This window comes from Sylvia atricapilla, chromosome 3, assembly GCF_009819655.1.
Source record: "Sylvia atricapilla isolate bSylAtr1 chromosome 3, bSylAtr1.pri, whole genome shotgun sequence".
NCBI lineage: Eukaryota > Metazoa > Chordata > Aves > Passeriformes > Sylviidae > Sylvia > Sylvia atricapilla.
In genome coordinates this window covers 78069161-78088828 of record NC_089142.1, presented here as the reverse complement: position 1 = coordinate 78088828, position 19668 = coordinate 78069161, and the positions used below count along the sequence as shown (strand labels likewise).

Sequence of the window (19668 nt, the reverse complement as noted above, 5' to 3'; positions counted from 1 at the left end):
CAGCTTTTTAGACTGTGTAATTAGCCAGCTTGGTAACTTATTTTTACCAGTCATTACGGATGCAAAATACATAATTAAATTCCAGCTCTCCCCCAAACCTTTAGCTTAGTCAGTTTGCTTTCCTGCCTGATGCTTGTGTTGGTTTTAAACAGAACCACTTGAAGTTAGTGCTGGACATAAATTGTAGTGTTAATACTTGAGCTTGTAATATATAAAACCAGAAAAATTGGTAGTGCTTGACTTTTCATCTGATTCTTGATGTCTGAATAAGTTGTGGTGGAATTAATGCAAAGTGGTACTGTATCAATTTATGCCAGCAGCAGCTAATTTCTTACCAATAAATGTTTCGAGAGCATTCATTCACATTCTAAAAAAAAAAAAAAAAAAGAAGTTACAGTGTATTAAAAAAAGCATACAAGCTTTGGAATCTTTCATAATCTGATTTCACCTCTTTTGTTCATGACTTACTTTTTTTTTTTTTTTTAACAGGAATACCCAGCTATTATAAGACTGCACCCAGCCCCTGTGAATATGTTTAAATTCTGTCCCCACAAAGATGACGGGCAAGAACACTTAGGTTATTAAGCTGTCAGACAGCTTTAAGCTTAGTTCCTCTTTGCATAGTTGTTCATGAGGTGTTCTGTGCATCTGAAGTGACTATGAATATTGAAAGGATTGGATGTTCTATTCAATCTCCAGATACCTCCCTTTCCCGTAATGTTCTGCAAAATTTATACTTGGAATTTTAACTGTTCCTTTCCACAGACTTGGCACATGTGTAATATGCAATGTAGATATGTGTTTAACATAGTACATATTTTTTACCCAGTTGCAGATTTGCACCTTTTAATCTTAGTATCTCTAGGGTCAATTTTTGAATATGTTGTGCAAGAAACATACAAACAGCTCTCAAATGATTCTGATAGTTTGTAATAACTTTGCATTCAACAAACTCATATTTTTAGATGAGGTATGTGTGTAAATACAAGATGTATTTTATAAAACTTTTGCATTAAACTTGTTTACAGAATGTATGAAGCTCATTTATATTTACTGACATAATACTGAATAATTAATATTGATGAATTAAGACACATCCATGTTCCTGTGCATGCCACCAATATATTGATGCTGTACATAGTGCCAGTAGCTTTGAGGCTATACATAAGTTTTTGTGATAATCAACATACTACTTCAAGTCTATCAAAACTGGAAATTTAGAGCACGTCCATCAGGCAATTTTTTTTCTAAAAATACAACACCTCATTTTAGGGTGGTGACATGGATATCACACCTTGGTGAGACAGACATTTTGAATGATCTCTGGAGAGCAGCTAGACACGGACATCTGGTTTCCTCTTCTACCCATCAGCCATACTCTGCCGTTTATCAGAAAAATAATACTTATTTGTAAAGTTGATGAAATCAATTGTTGAGAAAACATACAACTTGGGATCTACTATCATTTTCTTATTATCCTTACTGGTGTTTAATGTTTTGCTTGAAGTACTACAGCAAGTTTAAAAGCTGCTCATTTTGCTCTCAGGACAATTTTGATTAGCCTGGGTGGCACACGTACCCATGTGGATTTGGTTTCCTTAGTTTTTCTTCACACGCTGTATTTCTTTTAAAATTTCCCTGCTAGAGCAGCCTGTGCTAAGTTGGGTCCTTCTAATAAAAATATTCCGTAGAAAACTTTGTATTTGAAAATTAGCTTTAAGACCATCAGTACCCTAAAAGCTTTGTGAAATATTTCACTTAGATGAAATAAAGCCTATGGCAGATAAAGTAACGTGTACAGGTAGGCTGAGCTATACAAACTGAGTTGGTGTTACAGTGGGCGAAAAGGGGAAAATCTCAACAAAATACAAAATGTTTTATTAAAGTCACTTTTGAAGAACTGCTTCAGAGCAGAATGCCGTCGTGGTTGCAGCGGCTCCGTGCTCCCGGCGCGGGGCCAGGGCCACCCTTCCCAAGGGCGCCGTGCCTCCCGCGGGGCACAGGCACTGTGGCTTTGCCACTCCGTACACCGGCGCTGAGCCCACCGACGCCGGGGCTCTCGCACACTCGGGGTCAAAAGCACAGACCGCTGCGGCAGCCGGGGTAGGGCACGCCAGGCCCCGCTGTCCCGAGGCGGGCGGCCCGCTGTGCCCGAGGTGGTGCCCACACGGCCGCGGGCCGCCCGCCTGCGGGAGCGCCGCCAGCGCTGCGTGGGCGCGGCGCGCAGTGCGCAGGCGCGCAGCGCAGCCCCGCCCCGGCCCTCGCGGAGCGGCCCCTCGCCCCCGCCCCCCCCGGGCCGCGGCCGCTCGGTTCCGCATCCGGCGCGGCTGTGTCACTTCCCGCTCACGCGGGCGCTCTCCCTTTCCCCCTCTCCCCGGACCCGGATGGTGACTGGCGGCGGCGGCTCCGGCGACTGTCACTGAGCGGCTCACCGCGGGCCTCTTGTCCTGAGGGCGGCGGCGGCGGCGGCCGCGAAGATGGCTGCGGCGGCCTCCTGCTCCTCGGCGGCGGCGGCGGCGGCGGCGGCGGGGCCCGGTCCCGGTCCGGGCTCCTGCGAGTGGCTGCTGCTGCGGGACGGCTGCCTGCGCTGCGACGCCGACGGGCTCTGCAGCCTGTGCTACCACCCGGCGCTCAACGCCATCCTGGCCGTGACCGCGCGCGGCGCCATCAAAGTCATCGACGGCACCTCGGGGGCCACGCTGCAGGCGTCGGCGCTGGGCGGTGAGCGGGGAGCGGGGAGCGCCGAGCAGGTGTCGTGGCGGGCCGGGGAGCCTCGGCAGGCAGCGGCCGGCCTCCGCTCGGGCCCTGCGTGCCGGAGGATCCCCCCGGCTTATTGTCACCCCTTTCTCTGGCCTGAACGGCCTCCCTGCCCACCGAGGCGGTGGGGTCGCCGTCCCTGGAGATGTTTAAGGAGAGACTGGACGCGGCACTAGTGCCGTGCTCTAGTTGACATGGTGGTGTTTGGTCTCGGTGAACTCGGTGAATCTCAAGAGGTCTTTTCCAACCAGAGCCTGTGGTTCTGTGTTCCTGCTCTTTGGGGCAGAGATATTCATGTAGACAGCGCCGAGGCGTTTTACTTCTGTGAAACATAAGGGCATAGTTGCTGAAAGATTAAATGGGGATGGAAGGCCGTGATGTATTAGGGTTATATTTTTTAGTTTTGCTTTTGCAGGTGGTGTTGTGGATCATGTAGCGTTGAACCTTCCAAAGATTAGAAGCAGCGTGTTAGGCAGGACAAGCATAGTTCTCGTTCTTATTGGTATGTGATACTGTAATAATTTATTTATTGAGCCTTATTCTGTCTTTTTAAGAAGGCTTGCTGCTTCAAAGTGTCATTTGTCCTATGGCTTAAAACGATTTAAGATCAGAATCCTTTTAAGTTATTTGGCGATATGTTTTTTTATGTGTTTGAATAGTTCTTCAGGCTGTTGACTGTCTTGACTGTCTCTGGTGGTAGTAACCATATCCCTGCTATTATGTTCAGGAGGCACGACTGTGTACTGGCTTTGCACAGGCTTAGACTATAGCATCTCCATAACTAGGAAGCAACTTTTTTTGTTGACCATTAGTGGTTTTGCACTGTTCATAAACTAGCTCTGTAGAAAAAGATCCGTATGTCATGAACAGCTTTCGTTCTTTGTTCATTAATGGCTTTTAAACTGTGTCACTTGTGAGAATATTGGCGGTGGGTAGTGGGTAGGGTTATTTGTCTCCTTGTGAGTCTGGCCCTTGGAATAGAAAGATAGGCTTCTTACCAGTTGTGTGCCTCCGTGTTCAGGTTCTCCTTACAGCTGTGGGTTGCTAAAAAGATGTTGCTTTTCTGAGTGGTGGTGGTGAAAGGTTGTTTGCTGCCTGAACGTAGTACAGTAATGCCAAGAACTGCATGGGAATGCCATAGCCTAGGCACTATGTACACTTTCACCTTGAAAACCAGTAACTGTATTGCAATGTCGAACTGAAGAGAGCAGGACAAAAATTGCTGATTTCCTTTCATAACTCAAAGTTGGTACGTTGTATGTAAAGGTTAAGCATTTGGGGCAATTGAAAAAAGAAGTTTTGTGGGATTATTAAGAAGGTGCCAGCTGCTTTTGTTGTCAGTTGCTTGCATGGAGAATGAGGCTCTTGTGTGATGTTTCCTGCATTGTTCAGGATTCGGATCACTCTGCTTCTGTAATTCCCTTTACCATGCTGTCTCCTAAAGTGCTTTCCTTGTTAATAACTTTGTTTCTTTTTTTTCAAGCTATTGCAGGAATTTTAAAATTGCTTCTAAGTGGTGGATGAAGAGGGCATAAATAGAGGACTTAATTTGTAATTGCCTGTCTGTGTAGGAGATGTTTAATTCTCAGATACAGAAAAGGAAGTGAACTGTAAATCAAAGTGATTCTACACTTTTGCTGTGATAGAATCTTTGCAAAGGATTTGACTCAGTATTCAAAATGCTAATGGCAATTCTCCCCTAAATAGTAACTATTTGAAAATAACATATTGCTTTGCTTCTGTTACGTACATTCAATCATGTATACTTCCTTTAGTGTCAGTCTTCTCTGTGACAGCATGCCTGTAAAAGATGAGTTCTACTCCTCCTCACATAAAACAACAGAATTGCTTGCAATCTACCCAATTTTTTTCTGTGCAGTAGAGCTGATGGGTGTATTACTGGGGGAAAGAAATGATAACTTAGCTTAGTTTGAAGAAACTTTAGATGAATTTTCTTGTGGATTCAGACTGGCATGCCTGTCAGAAATCTGGTTCATCTCAGCGGTTGGTGTCTGTTGCGGGTATTAGCAATCTTGTTCACTCTTTTTCTCTCTCTCTTTCCTCCCCTCTTTGGGAAGAGAAGGAGAAGGGAATTTAGCTGCTCTCTGATGTCTGCCTGCACTGTACAGTGTGAGGTCTTGTAATGTAGGAGAGTAGTAGCTGGACAGGCAGACCTGGAGACCAACTCTGTCCCTGCTCCCTCCCCTGCCATAAATGACAGGTCAAAGGATATTGTTGCTTCAGGGACTTCTGGTACTATAACTAAAAATAGAGTCTCTAGGAATTAAAACTGCTTCTCCTGGGAGACTGCTTGTCCTCCTTGGTAATTGAGGCTGCAGGTCTTCTGCCTTGCCAAAAGATTAATGTTGGACAGAAATGCTGTTGCTTGTTACCCAAAGAAAAACAAAACGTAGCAGACCTCTTTCTAGAAAGCAAAGCGAGGAAAAGATTCCCCTATCAAGGCAGGATAGGGGAGGAAAAGAAACACCACCAAGCCTCAGTGTGTTTTGTATTTGCAGTCACAGTTCACTGCGGAAATATATATTAAGCTTTGAGCTCATTCTCTGTGAAAAGATTGAACCTGTGGAATGCTGAATGTGGTAAAGCAGTGGAGGCTGCCTTCATTAGAATAGAAATGCAGATTGCTCTTTGGTGTGTAAAAGAGCAAGGCAGAAGATTCACAGCCAGAAGACAGTTCAATTATAGTTCTGGTCCAGACATTAGGATGTGGTCTGTGTACTTTAGTTCCTCATGTGAACTTCATTGATCTAATGTATGTAGTGATCCAGGGATTTTTTCTTCTGAGCTCAGTCTGTAGGAATTCAGTGTGGATTGTTATACCATGTTGAATCTTCAGCAGCTCTGTCTCTTGAAAGTGTGTAATCATCTTTAATCTGTTTCCAGTATGAGCCCTGTAGGCCTATTCAAGAGGGCCAGATGATGATTTGCAACAGCCCAGAGCATGGTAGTGCATAAAAGTAGGGGGGAAATCAGGTAACACTAACATTAAGCTCTGTCTTACCTGGTCACAAGGTTGTCTTTTTCATTCTGTCAAGACTGTTGCATGCACACTGAGCATTTCAGAGAAGCAGACTAGGAGTGCAAGGAAAATTCTTGTGATTTCAGGATGTTCTGCGTTTGTTTATTCGCTTGTAGTGGTTAGTCAGGACTGGTTTTGAATCTGTCACGCAAGTCTATCAAGTACTTTATTTTCCCTCTTAGACATTTAAATATTTCTGTGGTTTCAGTTTCAAGTTGAACACTGGTAGCCAAAAAAGCATAAATGAGCAATCTTCAAATACAGCACTAAAGATGAGCCTTTTCCTCAGCCTCAAAAAAGCAAACCAAAACACCGAGACAAAAAACCCCTGAAGAATCTAAACAAACTTCCAGATTAGTCTTGAGTGACTCTCTTAGTGTTAATAGAGATGCTTGATTTATCAGTCCCTTCTATTTACAAATAAAGTAAGAAAACTGCCTGAACTGGGAGAGTTCTCTGTAACTCCCAGAGAAGCTTGGGCAGGATTAAAATAAGAAACCGAAATGTACCATCAGATGGACAGTGATCATCTTGAATGTTCCAGTAGATATTTCTAGATTAATTTGATGTAGCAGTAACTTCAGATCCTTGCTTGCTAAAATCCACAGTGTTTTGTAGCGGAGGCCTTCTAAATTACTCTAGAGGCCCTCCCAGGAATCCAAAATATAGACTTGTGCATCTGTACGGGGAAGGATCTGTTCATGGTACATACATACCAGTTTCTGCAGGGGAAACAGAGCTTCTGCGTTATCATCAGAGGCCCTCAAGGGCTGTTCCTCCATCAGAAGAATTTAGAAGTAAATAGATCCCAGCCCAGGAGGCTCACCTGTGCCAGCAAGTTCAACACCATTACCTGTCAAGAGTTCTCTTTTGGGAAGTCTTGTTTTTCTTCAGCTGTCTAACTTTAAATTATGGTGCCTTGGAAATCTCTCAAGGGGTGTCCTGCTCTGTTTCTTTCTGATTCTTTATCATGTGATGCGGAAGGCAAAATGAGAGGAAAAGCTTCTCTTTTGCAGCCTGGAAGTTTAGTATATTTACACTTACAATAATCTTTAGGAAGAAACTGTTGGGATACTCTGTCATCCAATTCTACACTTGATTTATTTGAAGATACCATCAGCAGTTTCAGCTGTTTGAAGTTCACTGGTAATACTGCTCAAGTTCTCCTTCATTCCTCAAAATTGGGGTAAGGTTCTTCCATCTTTATGTTTCTTGTATTCTTTTGTTCCATTATGAAACAAAGATGGTAATAATAATGATATTAATGATAATAATAATTATATGAAGCCCTTTGCTCTTAACACAGAATTTCTCATCCCATAGGGAATATTGTTAAGTCTAGTGATGTGCTACAGCCCATCCTGCATTTGAGCATACTTGGGTGACTGCTAATCTGTGTGAAATACTTTTTAAAGAGATCATTTTGTTTATTTATGTGATCTTAAGATCATTCATGAGGCGCCTTAAGCATTTGAGAAAACAGGATAGGAGAACTGTAAGATTGGAGTTCAGTGTTTTATTCTAGGAAAGGCTCTAGACTGCTGTGAGCTCCACTTGTCTGCTAGCTTAATCTGAGTATGCCAGATACCCCTTCTTACTTACCAAGCACCTTGCCAGACTGTCAAAATGCTGTTAATTGATATTGCCAGGCTCTGGTGAGGCACATCTGGATTATCTTCTGCAAAAGCTACAGTAGAGTAAAATTAGAGATCTTTTCTTATCACATAGTTTTAAGGGATGTTTGTGTGTCCATGTTTCATGCAGGGATTCAGAAGTTATAACTGGCAGCAGTGCAGGCATATGTTATGTTGCCAGGCATGATCACACAACATTTTTTTAATTTTATTGACAGATCATTCATATCTGGACTTATGGATTCATGGCTGTCACTGCAACAGCAGTGCAGCATTATTAAAGGTTGCAGAATGCTTTTATGTCAGATAATTAGAAATTTCCTACATCTCTATGTATGGACTTTGGAAAAGGTATTCTGCAGGAAGATGAATCCTGAAATGCTTCTTAGTGACCTGAAGAGGAAACATTGTGCTGAGATTTGTGTCAGGGATTTGAACTTTGACTTTCTGCCCTAATTGTCTCCCAGGTAGTTAAGACATTTCTCATTGACATGAAGGTTTCTCAGGGAAAAAACTGACTTTCACTTCAGTGCTGATTATTATCCAGCTTGGGTCAAGACAGCTTTTAATATGCCTATATGATAAACCCTTCAGCTCAGCTCCCAGTTATGTTGTGTAAGATACAGAAGAAACTTGGCAGAAATATATTCTGACAGATAACTGATAGTTCAAGTCCAGAACATTATGGAAACAAGCAGGTGTGTATCTCTGTTGGACTTGAAGTAATGAAAACATGGAGAAGGCTTTTACTGATTGCCCAGCCTAGTGATCTTTAAAAGCCTGATCTTGTACTATTCTGAACATCCTGGTGATCAGTGGTTTGGATCTATCATACTCTCTTATCCTGTAGTTGGTCCTTTCTGGCAGCCCACCAGAATGTTAGCTGGCCCAGCAGAACCACTTCCTGAGTCTTTAGTTACATTGTTTATAACTATGTTTTTATGATTGCTGTTGCACTGGTATCCATAACTTAAGTGAAATAGAACATGTAAAGTTTTATAAGACTGTAAGAAAAATCTGTCATAGATGATTCTTAATTCTTTTTTAATAATTATTAGGTCTGATTTTTTGGTATGGTGTTGATCTGTTATTTCAGGAATTCTTTCCAAGTTACTTTGTTACTTGGGAACAAAGCTGTCCATGCTTCTACAAGCATTCTTTAATTTTCCCTGAACAGTATGACTTATTTAAAAAAAATGTTTCTTGGGCTGCCTTGAAGATGGAGATGAGAGGCTTGCAATCATGTGGACCCATGGACAACGTTTGAGTGTATCAGACTGTCCCAGGTCATGTTGTGAGATAGCTTGTTGCATGTTTTCTGTTCCAGTGGGATTGGTAACTTTTCACAGTTTTTTAAAAAAATTGTAAATAAAAAATTTACACATGGGTCAGTTCACTTTCCTGATGGTTCTTAGGTGATGCCCCAGTATTGCTTTCTGCTGTTAGAAAGCTGTCCTTTAAATAGTTAATGCTCTCCTAATTGCACTGACTGCTTGCAGTCACCAGATGAGTGCTTGTCCCTGAGCAGAAGTTTCAAGAAATGACAGCTATTGGCCTGAATTCTTTCATTTGTGAAATACAGATGAGTACTAACACTTGCAAGTCCTTTGTTGCCTTGTATTTGGGAAGAGTATCAAGATTTGTTAGGGACCCGGTGTACACTGCTAGTGAAAAAGTAGATAGGAACTCTGCAGAACATTTATTTTGATGATTCCTGTGCATGTTGGGGAAAGAGCCCTCCACAGATAAAGATAATAGTCAACAAACATTGTGTTAAAGTTTAATAAAAGTGTAAAATTTTGGAAATAATAACTTAATCTATCACGTCAATATAAACGCTATTATGTTAAAAATTTTCTTGAGCTATTTGCTAGGGCCATTCAGTGAGTATTGACAGCTTTTAAATGTGTAACTTAAGAGGGAATTTGCTTAAGTTGTCTTGAGAATTGGTAGCATTAGTGAAAACATATCCAATCTCAAGTGCTGGTTCATGAAGGCTTGCATAGCATATGGTCTGTCAGCAGTTCTTCGGTCCCCTGTACAGTCTGGGGAGGGAAAGCTGTTTGATCCACTCAGGATCTCATTGCTGCCCTTGGCAGCTGTGGCAGAGCAGTTTGGTAAACTCTTGTTTACTGGGCAACAGGCGACAAAGATTCGTGAAAAAGTCCACATTGAAAGGAGGAGCTGGGAGGGTGAAGGGTGGCACTGAGAGCTATGATGAAGTGCTAGAATGACAATGGGGAAAGGATTTGGGAAGAATGAAGCTGAGAAGATGGCACTGAAGACTGGAAGTATTTGTGTTTAATTGGAGAATAAGAAGGCAGTGTGGTTAATGTGGAGAAATAGTGGGGTAGACTTAGTTGACCTGTCTGCTGCAGGATTCTAGATTTATGTTGTGAGGTAAATGATGACATGTAACACTGCTTGTTAAACATTTTTTAGTAGTGGATTTTTCCTGTTTCTTTTGTGAGTGAGAAGTCACAAGACCAGCATTTTTCAGTAAATAATCTCAGGCTCCCTCCTCATGTCGTAATGAAAAAAGGAATAGTCCTTATTCTGAATCTGTGGAGCAACTGGCTTCCGGATACTTCCTAAGGGTGCCTGGCAAGGCCAGGCTTATGGTAGCTTTTCTGAATGTCCTACTTTAGTGACAGAACTCAGGATTAATTTACGTGATCACCATGTTCAAATATTCTCATGCTGCAAATAAATGATTAAATTGTACAAGGACTTTTAATTTTGCTAGCTTTTCTGAAGATTTTGAAAAGGCATCCTAAAGAAAAGTTTTACTTTTAGATATAACTGAAATGGGCATGAATCTAGTCTGTTCTACTTCAGCTTATCTGTGTAAAAGGTTATTAGGAGAATATCAGGATGCATTTAATAAGCTTGAAATACTCATAAGAATTTAGTGGCATTGTACTAGGGTCTGAACTAACTCATAATGCCAGAATGAGATCTTGGAGTTTTGCTAGGAATATGAAATACCAACTGAATGCTCAGAAGTTACCATATAAGCAAATGCCAGAGAAGTCAAGAACTCCTCTGATTATGTGTCCTTTTTCAATGTCTGTATGTGCTGTATTTCCATCTCAAGAAGAGTATAACAGAACTATAAACTTAAGGTGTGGAGTGGTTTATGTGAAACAGTAAATTCAGTTGGAAAAAGATGATGGGGTTGCTTTGGAATGGGGAGTTAAGAGAGTGAGAGCATGTGAAAAATGAAAACTGGGAGTTGATTATTCAAGTACAGGAGCTGGAAGAAGTTACATCAGAAGAAATAACTATGAGAAATAGTAAAATATGGAGCTCCTGGCTACAAGATATTGTGGATGCTATATGTTTGTGGAATTACAGCAGTGTTGGACAAAGTATTAGAGGAAAAACCTGTCAAAGATCATTATAATAATCAAAATCCCTTTTGGATCAGAAAGTCCCTAAGCACAAATTGGCTGGGGCTGAGAGTGTTGCAGGAAAGAACCATTGTGTAGATTACCTTTCTTAAATTCTTCTCTAACCACTTGGTTTAGACCACTGTCTTGCACAAAATGTGGGGTTATGAACATTTTTCTCTGATCCACTATGCTGCTTCTCTGGTCGGTACTTTTTTTAAAGTAATAGCCAAAAGAGAATAATAATAACTCAGCAGTGTAAAATAGCTTTTGAACTACTGCTGTAGTAGGGGAAGACTGCTGTTAGATTTTCTCCTAAACCTTCTTTACTGCAGACTAGATGAGCCCAGTTATCTTAGTCTTTCCCTATGTGTTGTATGCTCTAGCCCTCTAACTTCTTAGTACCCTCTTTGTGGGGCTGTCACATTTGTGCTGATATCTCAGATGGAGGAGCAAAGATAGAACTGATATTCTGGATGTGGGCTTATTGCTGATTAGAGGAGACTGATCTTCTCCCATGGTCCCCTCTATGGTAACTGTTTGTTGCTGAGAGGATGCACTGCTGTCTCTTGTTCAGCCTGTCCATCAGGGTGCCCAAGTTCTTTCTGTTGGGTTGCAACCCAGACAATTGGTCCCCAGCTTCTCTTGATGTATGGGGTTATATCTCATTCTGGGTGTAAGACCTTGCATTTGTCTTCACTGAACGTCAGGAGATTTGTGTCAAGCCATTCCTCTGTCTGAGATCCTGGTAAAAGGCAGCCCTGCCATTTAATGCATCAGTTGCCCTCAGTCATCACCCACTGGTGTCTTCCACAGTCTAAATAAAGGTACAGGGTGTCCGGCCATCCAAGCCATTGATGAAGGTAGTGAACCATCTATCAGGCTTTATTGAATGCCACTCTTCACTGGCTGCCAGCTAGGTGTTGTGTCCTTAAGGACTAACTTTGCATAGGGCAATGCAGCCAGTTTTTCACTTGCCTTATAACCCACCCGTCTGCTTTTGAGAACTTGCTGCTTCTCCCAGCATGATGTCTTGGAATCTCCTTACAATATTGGAGCTTGGAAGGGTGAGAAGCTAAACCATTTCCTGCCAAACAGTCTTGGGAGTTCAAAAAGTGCCAAATGGGGAGATGTTTTCTCCTGTTGCAGAGACTGCAGGATACATAATGGGTGAACTCAGATGCCACTTTAGGAACCAAAAGAGGAACTGGTAGTAAAATTTCATCTGGCAAAGTTTCTTTGTTGTGAAATGCTGTGATGGGACTAGCACTTGAAGAACGGGAACTTCCTGTTACTGAGCTGTGAAGTGTTCCTTGCCCGTGTCTGGTTGTGGGTGGAATCTGTGTAATCTGTCTGTCTTCACTCTGTGCAAGAAAATTTTCCTGAAATTTTTTCATCATTTTTCACTTTAAGAAAAACTTTAGAAGAGGAATGTGCCCTCTGTGAGGTGTTTGCAGGAGAAGTGCAGGGGCTTACATTCTCACACTTTACTGGGGCTTGTAGGAAGGATTCTAGAGGACCTTGAGAAATCTTTCCTAATTTGTTCCGGGGATAACAGCATAAAGCTCTGTGAGCAGTTGTGTTCTGTACGTACAAGTGATGCCAGTGATGTCAGATACATGGAGATCTGAAACCACACAAAGAGCATGGGCTCAGCAAGGAGCTCAGCAGCATCCTCCTGCTGATTCACTCTCATTTTGAGTCTGTACAGTGGGAGAGGACTCCATGCCTGCAGAGCAAGTGAGATATGAACTGTCTTGATTTCAGTGGGGTTTTGTTTATGTTCTGAAACCTTTTAAGTGTTAGTCTTAGCTTCTCTTAGTAGTTGCTTGAGCAGACACATCTAGTTAATATTCATGTGGCAGTCTCCAGTGCTTTGGCCCAGATAACACATCTTCCTATTAATAAGGATTATTAAAACCAGCTATCATATAATGAAACTGATACTGAAGCAATGCTGTCCTGCTTGTTGTTAAAGGAAAAGATAAACTTTAGATCATATGTCTTGGTGTTTGTTGACTAAATCCAGTTTTTGCAAATAAATGAGTTTGAAGGCACTTTGTGATGCAAATCTGGGTATTTGTCTCCTTCAGCACTTTTGCTGGTTGAAGAACATTTTTAGTTTTCTTTCCTGCTTCAGCTCTAGTGTGTTTTTTCTTTACTAAATCATTCTGGACAGCTCTTCCAGCTGATGTGGCAGATGAAGGTATGTGTGTATATAGTGAAATCTAAAAGAAAATGTTGCTTGTATACCTTGTATACCTTGTTTAAGCCATTTACATAATTTGTCTAAAATAGGAACCTAAACCTGTGTTCATCTGATAGTTTCCTTTCTGTCCTTTCTAAAGTTTGAGAATATTTCTGTTTTGGGGAAAGGAGGGGCTCATGAGGTGCCTTCGTTATGACAGCAGACTGCTTTGGTGAATGATGTTTAGTGCAAATAAGGGACTGGGCCTGGACCTGGAAGATAAAACTACAGTGCTCAAGTATCCACAGGGGATTTACATGAGGAAGAGAAGAGGAGGAACAAGGGAGAAACTGATAAATTCAGTAATTATGAGCAGTCATGGCCTGATTTGGCCAGGCATTAGACATCTTCTCGTTATGGTGCTCCCAACTGTTCACAACCACCATGTCTTTGTTTCATTTGGGAGCCATTGATGTGAAATAATTTGGAGACAACTTTATTTTTAGACCAGACTTGCAGTGATTTGCTCTCTGTCCTCTTTTGTCTGAACCCTTTGCAGCTCATCTGTAGATATGCTTTTCTGCAGTACTAGTTCAGAATACACCCCTGCAAATATAGCAAGTTCAGACAGCAAGTTGAACTTTAGGACAGGACTTTCTTTTATTTTTTTAATTTTATTTGTATTGCAGAACTTCCTCAAACTGCAGGTGTTCTGCTATGCTTGGCAGATGTGTTGCTTAGCTAGCAGGTAATTAGGTGTTAGACTTGCTAACTTTCAGTTGGTTTTATGGTTACATGAAGTGGTAGCAATAAGAAAGGCACTTGCCTTGTAACAAATGGGGATGACTGATAGGTAAAGTTTTTTAATCCCAGGTACATGTGAAAAATATGTGAGAAGTAGCTGAGTGAGGTCCTAGCAGGAAGTGGTTTTGTCTCAAATTGAAAGGATAGTTTTGCTGTTCATTAACCTGGCCATTTTAGAGTTTTGGATTCTCTATAAGTAGATTGATGCTCAAATGTTACGGGTACAAAATTAATGGAATAGATAGAGCTTTTGATTTCTTGAAACTTCATTCGTTTTTCCCATGCTTGCAGTATTTTGAAATGAGAACTGAGATATTGTTTGGATATTTAAATTGAAAATGCAGAAACTGGTATTGATGCACATAATGTATGTGTTCTACTGGGCTGATGGTGTTTCTGTTTCTCAAAAAATTTAATTTAATTCTCAATTTAAGGTCCTAGTGACATTCATAGATGAAAGTTATGAAAGTAAATATTTGGTTGGGCTTGGGTCTTATGCAATTAGTGCTATGATGCACTTGTTTACCACTCACTTTATAGCTGCAGGTAGGTGTTAGTTTACTGTAATATAGAAACTATTGAGGGGCATTTTGCTTTGTATTGGGAGCTTCTTGTCGAGAGAATTACTGACTTTGATATGTTTTAGTACCATTCCTGGCTAGCAGTTTTCTAGGTGAATTAACTTTTTTTTCAGTATCACAAAAGATAAAGGTGTTATGCCAGCATTAATCCATGTCTCTTCATGATGATGGCCAAATGTATGCAGATGACACTAGCTTTGAGGCTAAATCTATCTTCAGCAGAGAGAATGGAAACAATTTTTTTCATTGTTCTACTTCTTGAAATGCAAGGGTAATTCTCTAATTGTTTTGGTTCACCTTAACACCCCCAGGCAAGGGGGCATGACAGATGCTGCTTAGACTTACAAATTCTCCAAACAAGTTTGTTTTCTGTAATACTCTCATAGGTCAGATTTCAATCACAGGAAGTTGCTGGTCTCTGTTCTCTGTTGTTTGAAACAAAGAAGGTGGAGGTGAAATGTTCCTTTTCTCAGGTTCTTAATTTCTGCAGTCTGATGTTTGTTTGATTTTGTTTTAAGTTTTTAGGTTGCTAGTTTTAATGTTGTGATAGATGACATACCATAGTATAATATGCTATTGGATTTGCACTTCCAGCATGCTATCAGCCTGCCAGGTTTCCTTGTAGGAACTGACAAAAGGTTTAATGACTTCTTTGTGAGTTGTTTTGTTTTTAATCCTAGGCAGATAGGCTGGAGATGCTGGGAGAATCTATGATTCACTTGTGCCAAGACTGAAAAGCAAAATCATTAGAAACTTTAAATGACTGCTTTTTCTCCTACTATCCAAAATAAATTACAGTTAAAGCATTTTGGGCTAAAATGAGAGTAACAGTTGGGTTTTGATGATTTAGCTTAAGTAATTTAGTGATTTTATGTGCGACTGCTTAGCTGTGGTTTGTGAAGACACAGATCACTATTTGTTGCCAGTAAACTTAGGCAAGACATAATGGTAGAGGGACACCTTTTTCAAAGGGTATTGGTAGAATCCTTTAGCACATTGAAAAATACTGATCCTCAGTTTGAAAGGACACTTCTGACCATGCTTTAGGATGATTTCACTTTTCTGGCATTAACTTCTACGTTACTACGTCTGTAGTGGTGACTTCTATATTCTTTGGTTTCCTGGTTCTCAATCTATTATTATGATCATATGGTCAGCCATATATAGACTATGTTATAGCATGTGACTAGTATTAGAAACACTTTGAAATGTGTTTTGTGAACTTTTAATTTTAAGCTTCTATTTGCAAAAAAGCTTCTCCACAGCTCAGAGGCTATTCAGTGTAAACTAGTCAGTTACAGAATGTGTTTCTCTGGGTTTTGGAAAAATATAAAGTATTGATCAAATCATTTTCTTGAAGCTCCACCAACTTAGGCTAAGGGTGCCTGTTTTGTTTTTATGTGCTTCAAATAAAATAAAACCAGCAATTGTAAATAACTTTCTAGAGATAATTTGGCCAATCTTTCTGTCAATACAACCCACCAGAATACTAGCCAGCACAGGGAAAATCACAGCTGGTAGGCAATATGTTTCTTCCTCTGTAGTTAGAATTTCTTATTTTGTTTTGCAGTGGAGCAGAAATACTATGTTATCTGCCTCGTTAGTAATCTTCATTGGCTTCTAAAGATTTGGATCATTTACTCAGAGGTTATTAGCTGTTTGCTGCTTTAGGCATGTGATTTCATTAACATCACTACAGAATTGATAAAATAAGAATGGTCTAGCCTGCAAAGCCACAATGACTGGGGCTCCTCCAGACTGCTGAACTCCTAGGCACAGGGCATGAGCATACTCCTGTGCTTGACAGGAAATAAGGAAAGTGCAAAAGAAAGTGTTTGTGGTGTTGGCACCTGCCAGAAAGGGTGAGCTGCTTTTCCCATTTTCTCTGGGAGTGGGGAGGAGGAGAGAAGTGATGTGTTAAAAAAAGTGTCCTGTAGTGATCCATCTCTTGGATCACTCTGAATAGTCTGCAAACACTATCAGAATCTACTGAGGTTTATAGTTTAGTGCATCAGGTACTGTTCAATTTTTTTGCATAATAGTTTCCAGTATGTTGCTGAAACTTACCCTTTTAAAGATGTTAAAACTTGTATTTGAATTTTTGGCAGAACTTCTTTTCCTGTAGAATGATTTACTTCCTTGCCTGCAGCTGTGTTGGCTGTAGGAAGTCTTGTGTGAGGAGCTCCAGTGTATTGACAGAAACTCAGTTTGAAATTAGTTGATTTACCATTCAGAGAACCCTTTTTTTACTGAGCAAGGACCAAAGACTTCACAACTACCAAGTGGTTCCGGACTCTTGAAGTGTTTCTGACTGCTGTATCAATGATTACAATTGCAGTGTATTTAATGCAGGCAGAGGCATATGTTCTTTGTTTTGTGAGTGTATGAGTCATTGTTTCCAAAATCTTGGTGAGAAGGGCAGCTGACAATTGTTCTTTCCCTGCATTTTCAAAGAGAGGATACCACAAATGTACTGTGGTCAGATTCAAGTGCCCTGTATTTTCAGAAATTTTAATTTCCATCTAACTTTATCAAAGTGTGAAGATGACTGAATTATGTCACTGTCCTCACCTGGGTGTTCTACTGTATGCTAGCTACCAAAATGGTGATTTTTTAAATTATTTATAATAAAAACAGTATTCAGTGTCTGAGAAAGGAGAACATGGACAGGACATGATTAATGCAAAATTTAATGACACTCCTGTTCCTGTGCGACAGGAAGGCATCTCTGTAGACTGTGCAGCATTTTCAGCTGCCATTGGAGAATGTGTCCATATATTTATAACATACACACAATCTGCTTCTGGAGTAGCAGCTTACTCTGTCTGTGATAAAAAGCAGTTTGCCTTCTATGCAGAAAGCATTTTACATGGATTGCATTTAGCTCTGCAGTCCATCCAGCTTTGGGCACATAATAGTGATGAGCAGCATTAAACATTTTAGGGGATAATATCTATTGCCACAGCCTTTCCTTATGTATCTGCTGGCAGTCTTCCTCTGCCTTCACCAACTTCTCAAACCTGTCACTGATATCACATGGGCAGCACTGAGCAGAAATAAGCTGTTGTGTCTCAAGGAGCACATGCCACATTGGTAAAGGTTACATGCTGTACTTAGTTTTGAGAAGTTTCAGTATTGTTTTGCTTGTTGAAGTGGTGTTAATAAGCCTTAATGGTAATTTAGCAGTTTTGTCTTAGTGTTCATGCTGGTTTGTGCAATTTAGTTCTTACACTGTCAGCTAGTATCAAGTACACCAGGCACCTGCATTCAGCTTGAAAACACTAGTTGAGGCCTCCTGGTAGGAGAGGACTGAAATTAATGGCTTCCACTATAGGAATAAGATGGTTGTAGTTATTGATGGGATGTATAGATTTTGGTTGTTTGTGTTTTAATGTAGGAAATATAAAAGCTTGGTGAAAATTGTGGTTGCTAAAATGCTAGCTTTTGATCATCTGAAAAAGTAAAGATTTTGCCAAAGTGTTATGTTACATTACTTTCCTAAACAGAAATTAGAGGTCTTTTCTAGAAAAGCATTTTTCTAATTAGATCTTGTATTTTTACCTTTGCTTTCTAGCTAAGCCAGGTGGACGGGTGAAATGTCAGTATATTTCGGCTGTGGATAAAGTGATCTTTGTGGACGATTATGCAGTGGGATGTAGGAAAGATCTCAATGGCATCCTCCTGTTAGACACAGCTCTGCAAACGCCTGTTTCTAAACAAGATGACGTGGTTCAGCTTGAATTGCCGGTTACAGAGGTAAGATGTGGAGGGGGGGAGCAAAAACAGCTATGTAAATAACTGTGTCAGAAATACTGGAACCAGACATTTGACTCTGAGTTTCTAGGGTGATATTAACACCATGTAATGGAAAAGTTTCTTAGTTAAAGAAATAGAAAAGTTTCTTAGCTGTCATAGGGCCACAGCTTTTCACAGTTACCTGTATCTCAGACAAATAAGAGCATGCCTCAAGACCACATATTTCAGATGAAAAAAGTTTTTAGTGACCAGAAATAAGGACTCATTTCCCCATCTTTGTCAGTGCTTGTGTATGGAATCTAGATGCACTTCTAGAAGCCAGTCTGGCCTGTTAGGTATCTGTGATTTGTTGTTGCTTTTGTTGTTTTTGTTGTTAGAGTCTTTCAGGAAAGGAAAGATGAAATCAGGTAATATGGTGTTTTGTCATGTCAAGAATTATAGCTGGAATCTAAGTTTTCTAGCAAGGTCAGCTGGCCTAACAAAAGATTTTTTTCTGTGTAAACCTGGCTTCCCTTTTATGTTTGGATCAGCTGTAACACAGTACTTAGTGGTTTGAGCATTTAGTGTCACTGTAAGAGAAACTAATGTAAACATTTCTGCTTAGAGTGTAATGCTTAGGATTTTGTTGCATTTTCTTATCCTCAGCATCGATGCAAATTATTTATGTGCTTCTGAAGTATTGAATAAGAGGTGCTTACTATGAATCAAGAATGTATGTTATATGTGAAGTTTTTACCTATGTGACTTGAGTAGGAGTAACAGCTCTAAAATGTTTCATAGAGGTCTCTGAAGAGAGCTTTCTGGGTTCCTCACCCTTGCTGCCCACTGGCATCACGTTTATACCCTTTGTGGGTTACTAAAGAATCTTGCTATGTGTGGCTGAGTGTGAAGAAAGTGTCAGAGGTCAGGATTTCCTTTCATAAGGTCTGCTGTGATGGGTTTGCAGGCTCATGTGGTTCAACACAACCTATAAGTTGGTGTCAGTTTTTTCGCACAAAGATTCTTTGGTTCTAAAGAATTTACAGACCCTAATTTACAGCACTTCTCTGTAAAGATTCTTCCTGTAGAAAAAGAAATATGGAGTTCAGTAGGAATAGCTTTGGGAGTTTCATCACCAGGGAAGTGAGGAAGGAGGCAAAACATTATCAGTCTCAAGTTCTTATATTTAATTTTAAAGAGATGGTAACTCAGACCTTGGAAAATTCAGTAAATATTAACCAAATATCATACAAACAGATCTGTACACATCTTTCATCATAGAAAGGTCAAGAACTTTCATCCACGGAAGGGTGTTTAGTGTTTTTTGTCTCTAGAACTTTTCTGCAAATTTTTGCCCTTGATTTAAGTAATCTTTTAAGTAGTTTGGTCTGCTGGCAGTGCAGTGCACCTTTAGCATTTCTAATTGTCAGCATTAACAAGTTATGAAGCAACCTCTCTGCTGTTTTGAATTTGCCATAGAACACTAAAATTCAGGAACTGTCACAGTCTGTCTGTTATTCTTCTGTTAGAACCTGGG

At 40.6% G+C, this 19668-nt stretch overlaps 1 protein-coding gene across 4 annotated transcripts in view; it reads left to right on the top strand.

The window, feature by feature from the left end:
* The first annotated feature begins 2311 nt into the window (after window positions 1–2311).
* The window catches only part of LOC136359341 (baculoviral IAP repeat-containing protein 6), a 175252-nt gene continuing 157895 nt past the window's right edge, over window positions 2312–19668 (top strand). For all 4 annotated transcript variants that reach the window (XM_066315910.1, XM_066315909.1, XM_066315908.1 and 1 more), the window contains exons 1-2: window positions 2312–2721; window positions 17971–18152. In XM_066315910.1, the coding sequence (XP_066172007.1) occupies window positions 2478–2721; window positions 17971–18152 (426 nt within the window). In that variant the 5' untranslated portion in view covers window positions 2312–2477. The remainder of the gene's footprint in view (window positions 2722–17970; window positions 18153–19668) is intronic.